This window comes from Ammodytes marinus (assembly GCF_949987685.1).
Source record: "Ammodytes marinus genome assembly, chromosome: 24".
NCBI classification, from domain to species: domain Eukaryota; kingdom Metazoa; phylum Chordata; class Actinopteri; order Uranoscopiformes; family Ammodytidae; genus Ammodytes; species Ammodytes marinus.
In genome coordinates, this window is record NC_137228.1 from 12,796,984 (window position 1) to 12,819,258 (window position 22,275).

At 40.8% G+C, this 22,275-nt stretch overlaps 2 protein-coding genes across 2 annotated transcripts; one reads left to right on the forward strand and one right to left on the reverse strand.

The window, feature by feature from the left end:
* Window positions 1-201: 201 nt before the first annotated feature.
* Window positions 202-13,660, reverse strand: LOC307270061 (oxysterol-binding protein-related protein 11-like). The gene is made up of 13 exons (XM_080053195.1): window positions 13,335-13,660; window positions 12,592-12,660; window positions 12,293-12,468; window positions 11,842-11,921; window positions 11,149-11,337; window positions 8,640-8,838; window positions 7,202-7,347; window positions 6,421-6,561; window positions 4,511-4,985; window positions 3,876-4,062; window positions 3,264-3,446; window positions 2,994-3,147; window positions 202-2,745 (listed from the first exon to the last, which is right to left on the reverse strand). Exons 1-13 carry the CDS (start codon window positions 13,448-13,450, stop codon window positions 2,689-2,691), a joined length of 2,172 nt encoding a protein of 723 aa, XP_079909321.1. The 5' UTR covers window positions 13,451-13,660; the 3' UTR covers window positions 202-2,688.
* A 758-nt stretch (window positions 13,661-14,418) lies between these two features.
* Window positions 14,419-20,390, forward strand: LOC307270002 (glycerol-3-phosphate dehydrogenase [NAD(+)], cytoplasmic-like). The gene is made up of 8 exons (XM_080053126.1): window positions 14,419-14,578; window positions 15,235-15,412; window positions 15,943-16,083; window positions 16,928-17,066; window positions 17,182-17,294; window positions 17,632-17,865; window positions 18,588-18,694; window positions 19,772-20,390. Exons 1-8 carry the CDS (start codon window positions 14,451-14,453, stop codon window positions 19,866-19,868), a joined length of 1,137 nt encoding a protein of 378 aa, XP_079909252.1. The 5' UTR covers window positions 14,419-14,450; the 3' UTR covers window positions 19,869-20,390.
* Window positions 20,391-22,275: the final 1,885 nt, after the last annotated feature.

Consider the following 22,275-nt stretch of genomic DNA (forward strand, 5'->3'; position numbering starts at 1 on the left):
TGTTTTGTATTAGGAAGGCTGACTTCACCTTTAAATGAGGGTTAGGGTGAGTAGGAAAGTTATAAAGATGGTTAACCTGTGTGAACAAAACCTGCAACACAGTATACAACTGATACGCAATTTATTAGATTATTATCACACATGTCCATTTTTTTCTACAACATAAGGGTTCCTTCAATGTCAGTGCATTTCATTAGGTCAGCAAGAAAACCGAGTAGAATCCAAAACCAAAAGGAAAGTGCGAATACCTAGAATAAATGTGCTTTGTGGATGTGGCTCAACATCCAGCACCGATTCTTCAAAAGAAAACACAAATAATACATAAACCATTGCTTCAGTCAGGTAAATAACTGATGAAAATGCTAGAAGACACATACAGAGAGTTTTGCATAAGGCACCGAGACATGGAGGGAGGGAGTAGCTTATCAGTGGCAGGATGGGTTTTCCTTTTTCTGCAGAAAACAGGAGCTATGTATGAACTACTTCACACTGCGTTGAGCAGATGGAGGATACAGTTTATGTTATGGGGGGAAATCAAAAGGTTAATCACATGTCCATGACAGTAGTAGATAGGAAAGTACTTCCAAAGAAACAACGGTAAGAAAAAACACAAACACTGGCGAAACACCATATGTTAAATGCCTCTATACAAAAAAGTGGGCTCTAAAAATAAGAGCAATTAAAGAGCAAGATAGGGGATGAATACGCATTCAAAGAAAGTATTTATTCACATTACAAAAAACAAGCAAATTTGGTTAAAAGCTTTTACAATAGACATTTAGAAATGGAAGTAATGCAGACACAGGAGCAGTAGGCCTATTACTTGCTGCAATCAATGTGAACAGAGATTTGAACGCTATCATGCATGTAGGGCTTCATACCATCCACTGCAAAACCCATGTGACTCAATTTGATCATTTAAAATTTGGATATTTGTCAGCTAGTCTACCACATGCCTTAGTCAATACACCAATATCAACAAATAAAGATCAAAGAAATAGATTGCATGATTTCATATTAGTAAACATACCTAGATGCACATTATTTACCTGATATAAACTGGGTAAAGGCAATGCTTGTTAAAAATTGTAGTGTGATCAAATTAAGTCAAAATCAATGCAGAACAACAAGTGTATAGTGTCAAGTCTGAAACAATAACCCTGATGATGTCTTGGGGCTTGGACAGATCAAGTTTAGCCTGAGTTACAAACTGGGAGTGTGGCGTCCGAAACAGGCGATCTAATGAAAGACACTACTGTGTTGCAGTACGGGAATTGTGGGTTTCTTTTGGAGCTTAAACCTGTACTAAGAACCAAATGGGAGAATTTGCAATGTCTCTCCTCTTTAGATTTGCACAATTAAAAAGAACTCTCTAACATGTCTGCCAACTTTAGACATTTAAAGTTTAAAAACTATGATGTTGCCATTTTAGGAGGAACGCTCATTCAATTTCTAGCTGAGTGTAAAATGGGAATATTGAGACCACTGTTAAATAACATGTCTGCTATATATGAAGCTACAGCTAGTAATAAGAAGCTTAGCTTAGCATAAAAGACTGGACAGGGAAAGTGTCAAGTCTATTTCACAGGTTGTCAATCTGAGACATGATATTCTAATTAGTGTGCTTCAGAAGTGCTGGGAAGATCATTTTGTTAGCTGTGGACAGGGCCAGGGAAGAAGTTTTCAGCTGTTTTAGGTCTTTATGCTAAGCTAAGCTTCATATAGATATGAGTGTTATTTTCCTTTTTTGTCTTTAACTTATCATTTTTATGTAACTCTCAAAGATTTGAATTATTCCTAAATATTGGACCATGTGATTGTTTTATAATAAAGTAATGTCCTGAGATGATTAGCTGCTACTAGATATCACAATGCTATATGCAAACAAATGAACACAATGACAGTGGAAAGGGCTTCTGTGTTAGTAACCGTTTGTTGGGGGTTTAAAGGCCATGAAAACGTAACTTCTTACTAAGTGTTGGTTTCCGACATGAACGCAAACAATCCTGCCACACTTAGAACCGTTTCACTTACTTATACCATTTAAAATATCTTAGATTGCACACATACGGCACACTAGCCGAGATTCGGACCATTACACTCTCAAAACAGGTACCTTAAAATGTTCACTTTTGGTTTAATATTTAAGAATAACATTGATTTCAAGCAAAAGTTTTCGGGCGCTTTAGTATTCCACTCCTCGAAAGTAAATTCCCCTGCGTGTGAAACCTCAAGTTTGAAAGAAAAAAATAAGAGAAAAAAAATATCCAGTTTGATGAGCAGGACCCAAGCTTATAGGATCTTTCGTCAGACTATATTAAGGCCGTGTAAATAGAGTACCATTACCTGTACAAGAATGTTTTTATAGACATTAGATTATAAAAAAAGAAAAGAAAAAAATGTAATTTATCATCAGTACAAAAGCTTGTACTTCGAGGCTTCGTGAACATCGTGAGCAAGGTTTCGAGAAACACGTTCAGTCATGCAGTCTCTCCGTCTTTCTCCCCTATGGTGCATTCCTCTGTACGTCAGTGCGGGACATGCTCTCATTTCATAACCGTCAACTATGAGTGTGTGTGTTTGTGTGTGTGTGTGTGTGTGCTCACACGGGCACACAATCACACACACAAACACACAAGTGCATTCCTGAATCAACAATATCAACATCCAAGACACAGGCTGAAGAAACTAGGATTTAGATGCAGAGCTTTTCCAAAGAGGTTTGTGATAGATCCAGCCTTCACCCTGGAGGAGAAGAAGAGACTTGTGTCATAATATAAATACTTATGTTTAAGGTTTTATAATTCATTTCGTACAGCTCGGCAGCATTGTTTAGTCCAATAATAGCCACTCGGCTTTGAACGCTCTCCACCTTCTTTAGCAATTAGGGCTTTTTTTGGGACAATTTATTTGCAATCTCTGCAAGAAACGTGTAATAAATTCATGATGGTAAAAAGGGGTTTCAAGGTTGTTGTTGTGGTCAACCTGCTCACCTCTCTGTCAAAGTGTCTGGTCCTCCAAGCCGTTTCGGTCTCGGCGCGGTGCCTCTCCTCAGTCCTCTGCCTCTCCTCCAGAAGCCTCTTGTGCTCCGTGGCTTTCTCGATGTCCTTCTCCCGCAAGGACTCCGTCACGTGCTGCCACAAGCGTCTGAAATACAGCAAGATTATCAAGCGACAGCAATTGATTTTTCTTTTTTATGATGGACCTCAATCAAAGAAATGAACGGACAACGATATAAAGCCCGGCTATAGCAGATTGTTGACCTGGATTCGGTTGGTCCCTGCTTCTGAACCGGCCGGACGTGTTTCCTGGTAACGGGCAGCTTGGTGACGTCCACCACTCTGGTCTCTCCGCTGGTGTAGCTGAACTCCAAGACGCCGTTCCACTCGCCCTGGACACGACACACCACCGCGTTGGTGCTGTTGTGCTTCACCTCCGCCGTTACCCTACATGGAGGACAGGTTTAACATTCTGCACGCCATTTTGAAAAGCTGTATATTCTCTGACTATTCTCTTGACCGTAGCTTTAACTGCTGATATCTCCATCCATCCAGAAGGAGTAAGAGTTAAGGTAAGATAGTATTAGTATTAGTCAAAAAAAAACATTAGATTTCTCTTAGTGCCATTGCTCCTCTTTTCAGCCTCAGTCTGAAACACTCGGTTTTAGAGCCTGTCTCTTTGAGCCCAGCCTTCCAGAAATTGGACTGAATTTGATTCAGGGGGATCTGACCACGGTTTTTGAACACAGGTTTTCAGAAATGTGGAAGAAATGTTCTCATACTTTTGGAGTGTCTAGTCACACAGGGGACCCATATTAATGTTGAGAAACCATTAAAAAATGCATACTAGGTGACCTTTTATAACCCGTAACTCACTTGTGTAATTTGCCACCGTAAAACGGTTTAGTCTGGAAAGTGATGACTGCAGAGTAGCCCGACTTGGCGCAGCTGATGTTGACTTTGCCTCCCAGTTCCACCCAGGGCACAGTGAGGATGGAGCGGGCGTATGCACAAGGCAGCGTGAAGGTGTACTCTTCATCATGCTCCAGCAAATACAGACAACCTGGAGACATAAACAGATATTTTCATTTGGGCATAATGTTCCATTGAGGCACTAAGAAAAAGGCGTTCTGTCGGATTTTCTGCCCTAATTAAAAAAGGTAGTCAGCAATTCTGGAGAACGCTTGCTGTCAAAATTGGTGAACATCGCTCATGACCTGTCCCTACTGTGTGTGCTGTAAAAAATTAAAAATAAAGTTTAATATACAGCCTAGGCTCTGTAAATGGGAACGTTGTTGCTATAGTGGGCCCGCTTTGTTTACATAGCCTTTGTGTACATGCCCGTTTACAGATCCTAGGCTGTGTATTAACACCAGATTTGTATTGCTTTGTGCAGTGAGACACACTCACAGTACCTAGCGGACCATGAGGAGATATTCACTGATTTTGACTACAAGCAGTGTCCAGAATCGCTGAATCCACCTTTAATGAGCTCACCACCTAAAACATACCTTCCCCTATCATGGATACTCCGATAGACATGCCCATGAACTTGCTCTTTGTCCACACATGCGTGTTCACACACATCCGCCTCTCCTGGCATTCGGCGTAGAAGCCAGACACGGGCGGGTGGTGGGACACCTGCTCGGCCACAAAGCGTACTTGGTAGTTGTCCTGGGAGGAAGAAGTGGCCGTGGAGGGCTCGGGGCTGCCTTGCCCTGATGGCTCCTTGGAGGCCTCCGGTCTCTTGGGGACCTTCCAGGAGCAGTGGAAGGTCTCTCCGATGATGGGGTTGTAGGGCTTCTTGGCGATGGCGCCCTTGCGGCCCTCGTGGAAGGAGGTGAGGTAGTACTCCACGAAGCGCACCATGCGGTCCTCTGGGCTGCTGCCGTCGGTGATGGCCACAAAGAGCTCTGGATGGGACATGAAGTCAGCGTACATCTCCAGCAGAGAGCGCTTCTCCAGGATGAAGGTTGGTAGGACCACCTGACAGGAGAAATGTGTTGAAATGTATGAACGCGTTCTGGGACAGGATGCAAAATCCTCTATTCCAGACTACATTTTTTTTTATTAAAATTAATTAATTAAAATTCACTGGTGAAATGTATGTGATTTTTTATTTTTTATTTCAGTTGCTAAGTTCAAATGGTAGGGTCAGAATTTGGCGTAAACAACATGAAAGCATGGATCCATCCTGCCGTGTACCATCAACCATGCCATGTTCAAAGTCACTTAAACCCCCTTTCTTCCCCATTCTGATGCTCCTTTTGACTTCAGCACATCTACATTCCTAAATACATTGAGTTGCTGCCATGTGTTTGGCTGAATAGTTATTTGTTTTAACAAGCAAATGAACAGGCGTACCTAATAAAGTGGCCAGTGAGTGTATATGATCACAATCTATTTTCTAGCTGAAACTAAATGTTCCACTGACTTTTTTCTTGTCTGTTTTGTGCATCGCATTGTTTACCATCAGTAAGTGGAGCAAGTGACAGCGTGACGTAGATTGGATAGGTAAGCCAATGGAACCGCCAGATAACTGTGATAAAAAAGAAACCCAAGAGGATGCTATCCAAATACTAGAACAAACTGACACTGGAAGATTGAATGTCCATCCGGGACTCGACTCTTGGTGTTTTTAAGGTTGTGTGCGCAGTAGGCGGTAATTACAAAGCAACACGTGCTTTCTTCTACTGCTTAAATCAGTCTGTTGAAAAACACACCTGGACCCAGTCAGGCTCATTCATTCAGGGTTGCAACTGAGTTTTTCCATTCAGATGTAGGAGTCGTTTGCTTTTTTAAGCTTTAGTTTTGAGACTGACATTGGTTGACTTTCAAAATAGTTGATGTCTGTCACACCACTGATGTTATCAGATATTATATACTGTATACATAGATATATTACTTTTTCTAACAAATAAGGCACATGTGTGAATTTTGCTCAACATCTTACTGTAGAATTAGATTTTGAAATCAAGCCAAATACATTAAGCCAATATGAGCAAAGGGAGTAATTCTATTTAACTGATATTGATTGACCATATCCAATACAGTGAATTTTGATTTATCCACCACTGTCTTGGGATTCCCGGGGAATTTAATGTAAAATTTAATTAGACAGCTTTATGATTCATTCCCTCCTAAATATGAACTTTCCCTGAAATTATGTGACCCATAAAAAAAACACTATTCTATAGGAAAATACCGTAGTTGGATATGCAGAGGTTTGATGCCAACGGGAAAAAAAAACTTTCATATCTCTCTTTGAGGGACTATTGATATTAACATCATCCTCTGGTAATGACACAGAAAACCTTATTAAAACACCTACAAAGAAAAAACCCTGCATTCCAAATCGCATACTCGTCTTTTTTTTTTCGTTCTTGTTTTGCCGCTTGGCAGCACATGGAACTGGACCTACCCGCGTGAGGTCCATGCCTAGCTTGAGCTGGGAGAGCAGGTGTAAGATGACGCTGCGCTCCTCCTCCACAGCGCCCAGGTCCTCCTCTTTGTCTGTGAAGGAATCCTCCGTCTCATCCTCCCCGTCTATATCTTCCTGCTCCTGATAGAGGGGAAGGGAGGGGGAATGGGGTTAACTATACATATTGCTTCAATGACTCCACACAGTCATGAAAAGTTTAGGTTGGGTGAAAGCAAAAATTCCGATGATTTGTAAGGGTTGCAACAACTAAATCTACTAATAATCAACTACTAAATTTGTTGAAAACGTATTTATTAGTCGTTTATTAATTGGGTTACATCATAACGCCTGTTTTCCAGATTATTATCTAGCTAACAAGCAAACTATCGCTTATTGGAAAAGTGCTCCCACGCAAAGCAAGGTCAGCCTTACAGGTCTTGTCTGATGTGTTTAGCATAATATAAGAGCATAAAAGGGTGGAAGGAGGCCTCGGGGAAGACCCAGGACTAGGTGTAGAGATTATGTCTCCACGCTGGCCTGGGAACTCCTCGGGATCCCCCAGTCAGAGCTGGTTGATGTGGCCCGGGAAAGAGAAGTTTGGGGCTCCCTGCTCAAGCTGCTGCCCCTGCGACCTGATTTCGGATAAGCGGTTGAAGATGATGATGAAGAGCATAAAAAGTAATGCCCTAAATGGTTTGTTTCATGATAAGGAAGCATTAGGGAAAGACATTTTGACCAAACAACTTTTTTCCAGAGAGGGTGGTCATTGCCTTGGTCTTACCCCCGAGAAGCTGCATGACTCTGGGCTGCTAAGCTCCAGGTTGCTCCCCTCCAGCGCGCCCTCCCCCGTGTTGAAGCTGCCCAGGGAACCGCTGCCGTTCTTCAGGAGGTCCGGCATCTTGGGCTCCAGCCACTCGATGGTGGGTCCTTCCATGGATGGGGAGTGTACAGAGGCAGGTTCAGAGGTGCTGCTATCCCCCCTCTCCCTCCCAAAGTCCCCCCCACACAACACACACAGCTATTCACACACACACACACAAACAAACAAACACACGTAGCTCTACACTCGCACTGCCATTCACCACACACACTCAAACCACAAACTGCCTGGCTGCTCACTGAACAGATGACTTTTTACTAAGACCAAAAGATTGTGTAACCCAAACCCATCGTATCAGGATACTTTGGGCCCACCCACTGGAAACATACCCATCCTCTGATTGGCTTAGCCCTCTAGGGACGGCGGATGCACTTTTTTGTGTAAGTTTGGAAATGGGCAGAACTCATTCAAATTCACCTTGTGTGTCGTCTGACAACTTAATCTGATTGGCTGCCGCGGCAATGAGTCCGGCCTAATGAAATATACATTGAGTAATGAGATCCACTGTGAAAAAGTGGGACATTGGTTGGATGCTTCTATTCAAACCATCACAAATACAAAAGGTCTAGATATCAACAACAAACAACAGCTCTTCGCTGTTGTTTCTTGTTTTTTAATGTGAAGCTGGTTGAGGACTGCGTTCTGACCTCAAAGCATTGCTGATTGATATTTCAACCATGTAAGATCTTGTTACCTTTCCCGACAGGTGGTAAGAATAGGCACGGTTCCCTCCATCAATAATGCAAAATAATTCCACTGTCCGGCCAATGCAAACTGTTAGATTGGGAGCAGGCCTGCTTGTGCAACCCCATGATTTGTCGTTAAGGACAACCGACAATCTGTGTCACTTACAGGAGCAGCTTATTTTAATGACAGACAAATTCTGACTTTAAAAAGAAAAGGCAGCTAGGCAAACTATGGCAGCACAAGGAATCGAAATTAAATCAAAATACAATCTACCGCAATTTTCAAATCGCAGGAAGGTGCAATATGTGTAAAGGCTACATTGAAATAGCATTTTTAAATAAATATTCAACTGATTTACCAAAAAATCTTTGTTTGGTACAGATGCCCACAAAAATGACACCATAATAATTTTAATATGTTAAAAAGAATAATGTAAAAGTGATGATTCCTTCTTATATTAAAAATCATGTCGCAATTGCAGTAACAGTCACAGAAATCGCAATTAGATATTTTTTCTAAATCATGCAGGGAGGCAAAAAAATTGCAAAAAAACTTCCTCTTGGCAGGGATTTTAGAAAAAAACAAGTATAAAAAAATGAAAGGAAGCAGGAAGCATTATCATCATATTCAGAGAAACAATATAGAAACTGACCTCCCAGCGAGCCTCTCTGCCTGGCCACTTGCTGCAGGTGCAGGATGTGCAGGCACTCGTTGAGGCAGTTCATGGTGGCCATAGACGTGGCCTTGAGCATCAGGAGATCCTGGTCCAGTGGGGAGAGGCCTGGAGCCGGAGGCAGGCCCTCAATGCTCTGGATCAGCTCTCTGTGCTGGCCTTGGGCCGTGGTCATCATCTGGAGAGCAGGAACCCATTGCAATTTACTTAGTGATTTGATTGGGAAAAAAGTGTCTTTAGACTTTATCTGTGTAGTTACAGTTATTATTTTATATTAAAAAGGCGGAGTCAGTTTTCTGGAGCATGCTTGTTGTCTAAATAAAATGTTCCCAAATCCTAGGCTGTGTGTATCAACACTGGATCTTTTTTAAGTGCACAGATACATACATTACATGATTTCGACAAAACACATTCTCCAGAATCGCTGACTCTGGGCCTTCCTCCAGATTCCCCAGACTCTACCTTCGGCTTCCTTTTTTATGTATAAACAACATCCATGTTTGGAGACAACATACCATTTAACAACAAGATAATCGAAATCCCTTGTTACAACTGCAATCTCCTGAATCTTCAGTACATGGGATAATATATTGTTTTAAGGGAACTAAAAAGTACAGTACTACAACTAATACTAGTATGGTGTATGAAGTGAAGAACAAGAGCATCCTCTTGTGGACAATCTGCATCGCCTAAATAGGTCAAAGTGAAGATACGGAGTTCACAACCAAACAAATCCACATCAACAAACGCCCTAATATCAACTAAGGATTAAATATTCAACATTTCCCACTGCATGTGTTGTGAGAATACGCTGTTGCTTGTACTTCGTAAAAGCCCTTAAAGACATCCACATTGCACTGAAGTTTGAATATTTATGAAACAAAGAAGTGAGTGAGTCCCAGATACAATTTTCACTGCATTTTCCCCTTTCCTTTTTCACATCTTTATCCACATGCATGTGAGGCTAACATGCAAAATCGTAATAAAACAAATAGAAAACTCCAATCAATCAATTATATAATTGCACCATGTCTTGCAGTGTTTCCCCTACCATTATACAGGTCTGGCGGGCCCGCCAGGCCAACGGGACCCCCCGCCAGGCCAACAGCTGCCCCCCAAAAAAAAAAAAAAAAAAAATGTAAAAAAAAAAAAAAAAAATCCTTTTTTTTTTTTTTTTTTTTTTTTTTGTCTGTGCTACGCCGCGCGATGCACGTGTGCATTCGGAGCGCACATGTCAAACAGGGAAACTGACGAGAAATAACCTTCCTTTATAGGTCCATGGTATAGGCTACACTGGAGATATTTAGGACTCAGTAACAGGGAGTTGAACAGGAAAAAGTGATGAGCAAAACTTAGAAAGTTAAAGTCGCTACGTCGCCATGGCAACCAATCTGTATCAACAGCTGAGACAGCGCAGCAAGTTATCTTGAAAACAGCAGGCTATAGTAGCCCTACAAGCTTTATTTTTTGGTATTTTCAATGCTACTTTATTTGTATGTTTTAAATTGAGAACTAGGCTACATGAAATATAATGGGTCGGAATACAAAATGTTGCTTATTTTGCACACATTTTGATTGATAGGCTAATCATGATGTGTAGCCTGGGTTAATTCATTTATTTTAAATGAATATTTGATAAATTAAAGAAAATGTTTCATGATCCAGATTATTCCAGAAATTAATACTAGACAGGATATACCTGTCTATATTAGGTCTTCGTGTTTATTGTATTTTATTTTCATATCTGTGTTTTTCTTCAATAGTTTATATGGCTTGTTTCTCCAAATTATTCCATAAAATTGTTTTAGGCAGGACATATATGACAGCTGTTTACAGAGCAAAAAAAATAAAATCAGATTTAGCTTCTCAAAGTGCACCAGTTTGATGCATTTAACTTAAAAGAGGTAAAGGTTTTCTTCCGCAGGGGCATGCCCCAAGACCCCACTAGAAGGTCCATTCTCCCCCAGCAGTCTCAAAAAATCCTGAGGGAAACACAAAATGTACAAACGTACCGAATGTGAAGGCATAACCCTATGCCCTGATTTGTAGCGGGCTGTCAAAAGAGGCTCATCCATAATACAGTTAGTTTTGGTCAATTTCTACTACAAATTTGGTACGCACGCCGCGCGCATACTCTTTATCAGCTTTTACCACCGGGCCTAAGAACAATTCTAGGGGAAACACTGTCTTGCGTATATGATGATAAACCTGAGTTCTTGCAGTATGTTTGTATTTATCTATGCTGACGAGAGTGGGAAGTGGATTTTTGAGCGTCCTCACTTGCAGGATTTTGAGGGTTGCTTCTGGATACAGCTTGGTTGCAAAACTACAAAGCGAAAGATCCAAAAAAATCCAACAACACTTTTCTAATGAATAATAACTCATAAAACTTTCCAGAGATACAATGTTCCGTTCATATTTTAAGCAGTTTTTAGCTTACTAGACCATAGACAAGAAGTGCTAGCAGTGTGCCTCTAGCTTGCCGTACCTCTCTGGCGTCCAGCAAGTGGTCTGACAGTAGGAGGGACCTTTTACTGGAGTATAGCGACGAGCCCTTGTGGGCCTGCGACCAGCCAAATGGGGGCGGGTTTTGGCTTGGCCTCCGCACGGACATGGGCGAACTGCCGCTGCCTTGAGACGCCATGGAGTAGCTCCGGGACTTGGGTGGGGGATTACTCTGTGCAAAACAAAAAATAATGACTGCTATTAGAATGCAACTCACAGCAGAGGCTTGTGGTCAATTTCCCCATTATGAAAAGGCACACATTTTAGTTACATAAAATAATCACCTTATAATTTTTTTTAAATGAAATGTAAAACTTTTAAAAACATCTTCCGGCAACCACAGCTCGAAAGAGAAGCCTTGGGGATTTGTGTGTTTTTAGTTCTTGTGTATCTCAAGACCATAATGAATGTGGGCAGCATAGCAGCCCGTAAATCAATATCCAGATCAATACTAGTGATGACTGTGCTTACACGGAGGGTCAAATCTAATACATCTCTACATTAAAATCTATATTCCACAGCTCTGAAGATGTTTTCCCCGTCACTGGCTTTGTGTAATTGCTCCTTTATTTGATGTAAACATAAGCTCATCACACTGAAGGAGCACTGCAGTGGATATTATTAACTGGACACAAAAATGTTTGTGCTAAAACTTCACATGACAACGCCCTCTTACCTTCCCCATTGCCTCTGTGTGGTGCTGTGTGCAGATCTGGAGTCTGCTCACCCAGTGCTGCCTCTCTTTGGCATCCGTCGCTAAAGAAAAGAAAAGAAAAGAAAAAAAACAAGAAGGCCTTGTTATGGTTTGCTTCAGGATGATCTAAGTGAGCATCGATTCCTCTAGGCTGCTGCAGATAATGGAAAAAACATCCGAATCAATATTGTATGAAGCAGGATGGATGGTGACAAGAATTATTGAGTGAGCTAGTAAAAGAATCTTCATAATTTAGAAATAAGATCGCATAGATAAATGAATCAAGAACACCATTTTATTTTATGATTATTTTTGCAGCCCTGGTGTGTGTGTGTGTGTGTGTGTGTGTGTGTGTGTGTGTGTGTGTGTGTGTGTGTGTGTGTGTGTGTGTGTGTGTGTGTGTGTGTGTGTGTGTGTGTTATTAGGTGCCCACCCCTGAGCTTGTACTGCTCCCCGCTGATGGCGTTGACGGTGAATGTGTGCGAGTCCTCGTCGCTAGGGGAGATGACGGCTCCAGCCAATGGGAGCATGCCGCGGGGCTTCTGGGGCCGCGACTGCTCGTTGACAAAATACTCCAGCAAGCCCGCCTCATTGTTTAAGACAAAGAACCTGGACAATAAAAAAAAAAACAGACACAATGACAATTATATTGGATGGATTAGACTGGAATACAATAATGAACTTGGCGGAAAGAGGCTATAGGGAATGAATCTATACTGTACTACCACTCACCTGTATTGCCAACCTGTTACAAGGTTGGTGTATTTCATCAGGTACCCGTCGATATTCTCCATGTGGTCACTAGCAGGAGATGATATCAAGCAGAAGGAGACAAATAATAATGGTTAAAATAAAATAGACTGACAACAACACACCCATGACACTCATAACTAAATGACTTTGCACTTATTAAGGTCTCAAAATGCCATCACTGAAGTAAAACGAAGACTGTCATTATCAATAGGTTTTTGTTTCTATTATTAAGTGCAGTTTTTCATTTATTATCTCTGTATTTATGTTTCAAATTCCATGTCTATGTTAATGTGCACTTTGAGGTGCATATATCTTGTATGAACGGTTCCAATAGTTCACTTTTCAGAGTTCGAACAGTTTAAGGGAAGTTAGATTAAAGAATGTATAGTGCAATGCCTCAATGATCTATAAGAAGCCCGAGTATTATTATAACAGACAAAGGTGCAAGCATCAAATCAATCATAGAGCGTTGCCTTGTGACAAATCTCTGCTTAAAGGGCAACCATAGATAGTATATAAAAGAGGGCAACGTGAGTCAACTGTTACCTGTCTGATTAAGTAGCACATTTGATTATAAAGTTAAGAGTAGATCAATCATTACAAAAAAGAACAATCTGTGTTATCAGTTATACTGCTGTGTGGCTCATGGGCAAGATACGCCTTTACTGAATCAGTAAACTAGGCTAATTGTGAGAGTATTAGCAGGATTAACAGACACCCACCTGTACTGCCAGCTCTTGGCACTCGCTCTCCCAGACGTTGGGGTCTTGATCTGGGGACACACATCCAGCTTTCCATCGCTGTCCGTGATCCGCAGAGCCGCTGTGTCCCCTTGCATAGTCACCAGCGGAGGAGCACTCCTTTAGACGCTAAAAGCTAACCTGTCAGGCTAACTAAGTCACCGCAGATATTAATTACGGGACAAACGTCACACCCAACCCAGACCGGACTGTTAAGTGGCTGCGTTAAATAACAGCTTTTGTTTAAACATTGTCTTTTCTGCTGATATACAGTGAGTAGCCAGGTAGCTAGTGTCTGCTAGCTCGCCTGATATTTACTGCTTTGGCAGGAAAGTAGTCACGTGACCGGCTCTCTAGCCCAGCTTCCGTGTTTACTTCATAATAGAAATTAAATTGATTTTTTTTAAATAGACGGATAAATTCACCGAACTGTATTGCCCCTTTGCCGAAGAAAGCAATATTTTGTGGGAAAATGTAAATAAATAAAAAATAAACCGGAAGCTGAGAAATTAATTGTATTATTGTAAGCATTTTATTATAACAAAAAGGGGTTGTATTTAAAATATTTGGTTTTGTATTTTTGTTTAAATTTTAGGTTACAGGAAACTAGAAAGTAAACACAAGGAACTATTAATTAAAATGTTTTTGTAATGTACTGAATAATAAATAAACAAATACATATTTAAAATATATGTATTTACCTTATCATAAATGGTTGTGTTCCAATATTTGTTGTTGAATTTAAGTTTTGATTTACTTGTTTCTGTTTGTTGGTTGAGCGGATATAGTTTTGAAAAACAAATTGACCGGAAGTGTCTTTTATATTGGCTGTTTCCGTTGACACGTCGTTATGGTCGGTCCACGCGTTTCCACATTCTAGTTAAATAACATAAACAAATAACCGGTAAAAAAGTTCATGCAATGCACTACATTGTGGACACTCTTTGAATCCCACCGACTTTAACCAAGGAGTCCAACGTAAACCTTATAATACATTTGAAAGCGTTAGCAGATGCACGACAGGCTACCTTTTCTGTTATTATGATAATTCTGCATCCGTAGCGAGCGAGGGGAGGGGTGAATACATTTATAGGGCGTATGAGGAAGTTATATAGACTGTTCATGGGAAAGAGGGAAAACAGGATCTTCAGTACAGCTACAGTTGGGACTTCTCGCTTTTTTGAAATGCCTGCAAAGAAAGTGTGCATCGTTGGATCAGGAAACTGGTAAATTTTCATTCATCCTCTTTAAGATGACAGACACGACGACACCGCTTATTTTTTGTACGTCTTTAGTGACATAGTGGACTCAGCGCTCATCGGAATGCAGATTTTTTAATGCAATGCATGTAGACTGAAGAGTTATTCATATTATAGGAAACTGTTCAATTGTATTTTGTATTGCAAAAAGGAAAAGCGGCTGAAGAACTATCTCGCGTCTTTTCTTCACCATCAAGATTTCCATGAAGCAATTCGGCTGCAACACGAACATGCATTTTACCTGCTCAGATTAAAAAAGAGACCAAACAGATCCGATTATTCCGGTGCCCGAGAAATAAAGGAGATACGTAGATTGTTTTACTTAGATGTTTACTAATATTAGTACCAAAATGACGTCATTCTACTATTATTCCCAGTGCGCATGTTTCTCTAGTGTAAAGTAGTCCTGCAGATCAAAATGTTCTTTCACCTTATTATAAAGACAAAATGCAAACGAATGCTTGTGTTTTTGTAACAAAGCCCCAGCAGACCTTGTATGTAAATTTGTGTTTAAGGGTTAGGGGTTCGAGTGTGGATCTGCTTTGTTTTGGGGGTCCCCTTTTGGGGTGCCTTTTGTCTGAACTGGTTTCACACTTGATTCAATGCCTGCTCTGTTCCTCCAGGGGGTCGGCCATTGCCAAAATAATCGGGCGCAATGTGAAAGCATCAAACCGCTTCGACCCCATGGTGAACATGTGGGTCTACGAAGAGATGATCGAGGGGAAAAAGCTCACAGAGATCATCAACACTGAACATGAAAACGTCAAGTACCTACCGGGACACAAGCTGCCAAAGAATGTGGTAAGTGTTACAGTTACACCTCCTCTCTTGTGTGGACATGGTTGTGCAATTCACTGCAATCGTGAACCATGATTAGTTTGTACAGTGAGACATTAAAACCGATAAGATAATTGATATTTAACCTTGTATTTATTGCATGTCATCCAGTTCATCTACATTTGCCATCAAATTAAGAGAAAGTGTTAATTTAACCCTATGAAAATTAGGGATTGACATAAGGAAAGTATGGACTTATTTTGCAGAAGTGCAAATAATTTGTATACAATATACGTTTTTCTAATGTTTTTTTAAACTATCTGATTCCCAATACTTAGGACAAGTGTTTCAGGCAACTGCAATCTGTTTCATATCTGAGATTCCATTTATGTTTTTTCTTCTGTCTTTATGGTTCCACAGCTATTTTTTCTATTAAAGTTACATCACAAATTGTTTATAGCTTGACTGTGCTGTTACAGGGTTAATGTTATACAAGCTTTATTAGATAATAAATTCATTTCTGCATCGCAATCACCACATTTTGTGTTACCTAGGTCGCCGTTCCAGATGTGATAGAAGCCGTGAAAGGGGCAAAGATCCTGGTCTTTGTCATCCCTCACCAGTTCATCGGCAAACTGTGCGATCAGATGAAGCCCCATGTCACAGAGGGAACAATCGGGATATCGCTGATCAAAGTAAGATCCTGTCATTGTTTTTCTTGTCATGCTCCCTTCAATAAAAAGGGGAAATGGGTAAAATATAATCTCATGACCTGGCTTCAAATTCTTCTGTGTCTACGGCGTCACAGGACACTGTAGTTGAGCAACACACAGAAAATCACCACAATGAAACAGAAAATGTCCATCACCTCAAAGCCAACACTCTGTCCAGAGGTTATGGCACCAAATAGAGTATGGAAACTTAACCCTGCATTCCAAATTGCATACTCGATTTTCATACTACAGCTGATCATAAAAAGCACATAGTTTGCATACAGTAGGGACACAATTGGGACATGCAACTACTTATTGATTTCATCATGGCATCGGGCCTTGAACTTGCCTCTTGCATAATATATCCATCGCATTGCTGGTTGTTTTCACTCGGTGCAAAGTGGATTATGGGTCGAAATCGCAGAAAAAAGGCATGCTGATTTCTACACTAAAAGTAACGACCAGTCGTTGTAGGGCATCCAGGTATTTTTAAGCATTCTGCATGTGACCACGTGTATTGGGACATCCTAAATCATTTACTCCGATACTAGATAGCAGGTAAGTATGGTGGATTGGTACGCAGCCTTAGAAACTGTCTTTTATGGGGGACGCCCTTAGCTCAGTTGGTAGGGCGTCCCCCCCCCCGGGCCGGGCCCAGCAGCAGACCCGGGTTTGATTCCCGCCCGAGGTCGTTCTCTGCATGTCACTCGCCTCTCTGCCCCATTTCACCTCTGTCTCTTCAAAATTGTCAATAAAGCATGAAAAAGGCCCAAAAAATATCTAAAAAAATAAAATGTCTTTTATAATTGTTGGTATTGTCATGCAGGGTATCGATGAGGGACCAGAGGGACTGAAGCTCATCTCAGACATCATCAGAGAGAAACTAGAGATCGAGGTCAGCGTACTGATGGGGGCCAACATCGCCAGCGAGGTGGCCGATGAGAAGTTCTGTGAAACTACCATCGGTTAGACGCTTGTTCTTTTATCATTGTCTTCAAGCTGTTTTAACATTGAGCTGCACAGATGTTGCGCAAGTATTGCTCAATGTTGTTATGTTGTTTTTAATTAACTTCGATACAGGAGCGAAAAATGATGCAAATGGAGCTATCTTCAAAGAGCTGCTTCAAACTCCCAACTTCCGCATAACCGTCGTGCAGGAGTGCGACACAGTGGAGCTGTGCGGCGCTCTGAAGGTAAACACAGCAACGTGATGTGAATATTGAATAGTCGTTAAAAGGTGGAGTCAGCGATTCTGGAGATTGCTTGTTGTCAAAACATTGATTTTTTTCACAATCAGTGAATATCTCCAAACGATCCTCTACCTGGATATGCTTTTCTGCGCTCCTAAAAAAAATACCCTGTGTTAAAACACAGCTCTGTAAATGGGCATGTTACAGACAGGTATCGGGTCGTGAGGAGATATTCACTGATTTTGACAAAAGTGATTATTTTTTTCAACAAGCATTCTCCAGAATGGCTGACCTGGCTTCCTCCATGTATTAATCAAAAGCAATATTTCTGGTACGGCAGAATATTGTGGCGGTGGGAGCCGGATTCTGCGACGGTCTAGGTTTTGGCGACAACACCAAGGCAGCGGTGATCCGTCTGGGTCTGATGGAGATGGTTGCCTTCGCCAAGATGTTCAACAAAGGCCAGGTGAGCTCCGACACCTTCCTGGAGAGCTGTGGAGTGGCCGACCTCATCACCACCTGCTACGGAGGACGCAACCGCAAAGTGGCTGAGGCCTTTGTCAAAACATCCAAGGTGAGTTGCACAGGGACAAACCTAAACGTGTACAGGTGCATCTGAAAAAATTGAATATCAAAAAAAAATTGTTTTTTCGCCCAGTAATTTTATTAAAAAAACATTAACTTTCATATATTCTAGATTCATTACACATAAAGTGAAATTAACCTAGAATAAACACACATTTTAGAAGGTTGATATGCCTGGATTATAAATCCCTTTATGATTGTTTTTTTATGAATGTTGTGATATAACTGGATACTGGATTTTTTATTCCATGAGATGTCGTAATTGTCCAAATTAAAACAAAAGAAAGGCCGAAAATATTTCATGTTGTGTAATGATAGAATTTATAAAAGTTTCACTTTTTGAATGAACTTTTGCATGATATTCAAAATGTTTTAGATGCACCTGTAAGTGGGTAGATACTGTACTTGGCTTCAGTGTTAACTCTACCCACTTGCACTTTTTAGCTATTTCAGAATACCTTTAGTAGTTACAGCAATATGTCTGATGTGACAATATTTGTCATCATTTCACAACACTTGAAAAAGTTGCAAATTGGCTTAGTCTCATCAGCAGTCTTGAATGTCTATTGTAGAGATCATATATTAACAGTTTGGGCTGCACTTCTGGGGTACACTAAGTCTATAATGTATGGGTCAAAAACGTTTTCGACTACAGGATTAAGAGAATATGTCACCAAACAACACTAACCTTATTCCTGTCTTTTTCCTCAGTCTATTGTAGAGCTGGAGGCAGAAATGCTCAACGGTCAGAAGCTGCAGGGTCCACAAACCTCAGCCGAGGTCTACAAGCTCCTACAGAAGAGGGACATGGTCAATGAGTGAGTACACTTGCACACGCCCTTTAAAAAATGCTCAACACCGTTGCCTTGGACTACAAAATCACATTTTCCAACCATTTTTGTTGACATCGTCAGAAATGTCTTTACTGAATTATGTGTTATTGAGGTCAAAGTCAAAGGTGTTGTTGTTCTGGACTGCATTATATGATTATTATTACATTCATGAGGGGCAGTATATGAGAAAGGATATGAGAAACACCTCTGAATACTAATGCTGTCCAGTACAACACCCCCAGTAAATTAACATTATAGGCATCAAAAGTGCAGCATTATTTTTCATTTCTGATCCGATTCCAATATCTGGGTTTGGTACGATACTGTCTGATATCGATTATTATATATTGTGTTTTTGTTGGTGGTGGTATGTGTATGTGGTTATAAAAGCTTAAGTTATAAAGATGTTGATTGTTGGCGCCAGTTTGATATCCGATGAGTGGATCTGACATCGCTGATATTAGATTGGATCATTCTCATAGTGTGAAGTGCAGCTCTACATGAACGGGGCTTAAATTGTGTCTTGATCTTGATATTATCCGTAGTAGATTAGTGATCAAAATAAGTAGTGTGATAAAGTTCAGTGAATGTTTCTTCTCTACTTTTAAACAGCAATTTCAACCACAGCATTACATTCTAAGTGGGAGTTATACGCCTCAAATCGTCTGTGGAAAGTGCAGTTCCATTTACGATTCCATTCACCTGACCTGATTAGACTTGTTCTCAGTACCGACTACATTGGGTAAACACTAGTTATGTCGTTGCAATTCATTTATCATATTGCTTTATTTTTATTATATGTTCATCATTTATGTGTTTGCCCCTGACAAATGGGAAATACATTTATTTTTTTCAAAACAGTCTGTTCAGGTTATTTGTACTGTATGTGTGGTGACATTATGTAATTCCCAACATGGCTGCCCTCCTTCTCCCTGAGCAGAGGTCTAATCAGCCAGAAGTGGGAACACCTGTGACCCGTGCCCAGCCTCGTTTGATGAGTTGACATGTGTCCGGTTTCTTGCTGTAAAACTGACTCTGAATGTCCTTTTTTTTCTCAAACAGGTTTCCATTGTTCTCTGCGGTCTACCTGATCTGCTTCGAGGGCAAACGCGTGGAAGAGTTCATCACCTGTCTGCAGAGCCACCCGGAGCACATGTGATGGGGGTCTACTCTGCACACATGTAACCATATCAACCTCCTACCACTAGAGGGCGAAAGAGATACATCGGAGCGGAGTGCACAATGAATGAACAACAAAGCAAACTCAACCAAGTGCACTTTTACTTGAGATTATATTTTTTATCAGTGGCATTTCATCCTACCAGATATTTTTTCAGCTTCAAAAGCAATTATTTTGTTCTTGATTTTTTTGTTCTGTGGTATTAATCGGGCTCTTGTGCAGAGAATTTAAAAATACCAATTAAATGATACTGAATAAGATGTAAAATATTGCATCAACAGTGGTGGGTATTTTAATACATAGCTCTTTCTAAGGTAAACCACTCCAACTGGACACTTACTTGTGAAATGTCATCTTTTTATTATGCATCAATACAACACTGTTTATCTCAGTTTCTTTTCACTACATGGTAGTTACTTTACACTGTCCAAATTAAGACTAAGGATAGTCATTTTCTAAAGTTTTTTTATGAGGATTTGGTCACTCAATAAAAAATCTATTCATAAGTAACTTGTCTTTTCATTTCTGAACTACCCAAATCCGTCAATTTTAATTTTGTCACAAGGGAAAACACGGTTTTACGCAAACAAGGGTGTTTAGATCACAATGGGCGAAGATGAAAATCTTGCTTGATCCGCTGAAACGATAGTATTCCTGGAAACTGACATTCACTGTTGCGATTGAGTTGTGTGTGTGACGGGCCTGAAAGTGATTCCCACGAGGGGGCCGCGGTAACTCGGTATGAGAGAGTGGATTAGAGGAACAAATGGCGTCCTTGTCCCTCCATCCAAACCATGTTACAGGTCAGACCGGTGAAAACCTTTGATAGTCAACGTCTGTCTGACTCCCATCTGTCTCCCATCTCTTGTTTTGTACGTAGTATTTCATTTTGTCCACCTAATAACATCTGAATATTCTTCTCACTGTCTCTGTGCTTTTTACATTGATGAAATTATAGGTTTATTTAGTTTTATTATAGGAGTCAATCATTCTGTAATATGCTTGTTGTCAAAATCACTTTTTGTCAGTGAAATCTCCTCCCGATCTGGAACCTCTCCGTATTGTGTGTGTGCTGGAAAAATAATCTGTTAAGGATGCAGATCCTAGGCTGTGTATGAACACTGGATACTTTTTCAGTGCACACACAGTACAAACAGGTAGCGGATCATAAAGAGATATTCACTGATATTGACAAAAATGTATTTTGATGACAACACACATTCTCCAAAATCGCTGCCAGTACCTTTAACAGACTTCACAACTGTATATTCTTCGTCATAATCTAATCTAAAAAGCAATACGTTTTCTCGTCTCCAAGTCTGTCTTTCTCCATCCGTCCATCGGTGGTTAAGTCTCCAAAGCTATCTTCCCCCCTTGCAAGCTGACAGGCCTCCATTTCCACGGTCGTCCAGATCCCAGGACATCAAAGGGGCTCAACTGGAGATGTGATGGGGCGGAGGGGGGGCTACGAAGAGCATCCACAGCTTTCCCATGGGTGAGCCAGGTCTAGCAGGGTCCACATCATCCAGCCAGATCATCTCTAAACAGTAACTGTCATCAGCTGAGCGCTGAGACCCTTGTGGTGGTTTGACATGGTGGCCCTGGATCCTCTGTTTCAAAGAGAAGCGCCCACCTTCGGATGAGAGCGAGTTTGAAAGAGGAGCTTAATCACCACGGTAACTTGTCTGTTGGTACCCCCCCTCTCCAACCGCAGACACACACTCACACATACATCCAGTAGAGGCCCTTTGGACAGTGGATGATAATAGCATCACAGTATGGATTCAGGTCAGTGTTGCCTATGATGTGTACAGCACATGTACCTCTTCGCTTAATCAGGTGTTAATGGCAAAACTTAAAGAGTGGAGATTTTTTTACTCTGCTGCACCAGAGAAAGAAATAATAAAAAAAAATTAATATGCTTCCTTTCCAAGAGTAAGAGTAGAGGATTGACATCGATATGTATCTTGGATACCTGCCTGGCTCTGCAAAGTGGAAAAATACACCTTTCAACACCTCCAAAGCTGCCTAACCAACACGTTGCATCTCTTTTGTTTTAACTTGCTCTGAGCAAGAAACTTAAACAACAATTTGTGGCAGGTTTGGGGGAGGGTTATGTTTTGGATGTGAATTAAAAAGTGGCTTTAGTTTCTACGGAAAAGAACCGTCTTCATAAAAGCTGTTGACAGTAAAGTCTTAGCGACACTGGAGTGCTGTTTATTATTTTTTATAAGCACCACAAACTCATTTAATTCAACACCTTTGTGACCAGGTAGAAACATACTGTATATCCTAAAGCTGCTGTATGCTACATATTTTCATATTATTTCAATAATGCTAAACTTTTCAGTTTTAATACAGCTTCAGGTTCCACTCTCACATGTGA

Coding starts and splice junctions, on each gene's coding strand:
- LOC307270002 (XM_080053126.1), top strand. CDS start 14,451: ATGAGGAAGTTATATAGACTGTTCATGGGAAAGAGGGAAAACAGGATC. Junction 14,579..15,234: donor ATCGTTGGATCAGGAAACTG/GTAAATTTTCAT, acceptor CTGTTCCTCCAG/GGGGTCGGCCATTGCCAAAA. Junction 17,067..17,181: donor GTTCTGTGAAACTACCATCG/GTTAGACGCTTG, acceptor ACTTCGATACAG/GAGCGAAAAATGATGCAAAT.
- LOC307270061 (XM_080053195.1), bottom strand. CDS start 13,450: ATGCAAGGGGACACAGCGGCTCTGCGGATCACGGACAGCGATGGAAAG. Junction 12,661..13,334: donor GCCAAGAGCTGGCAGTACAG/GTGGGTGTCTGT, acceptor ATCTCCTGCTAG/TGACCACATGGAGAATATCG. Junction 4,986..6,420: donor TAGGCATGGACCTCACGCGG/GTAGGTCCAGTT, acceptor TTCTCCTGTCAG/GTGGTCCTACCAACCTTCAT.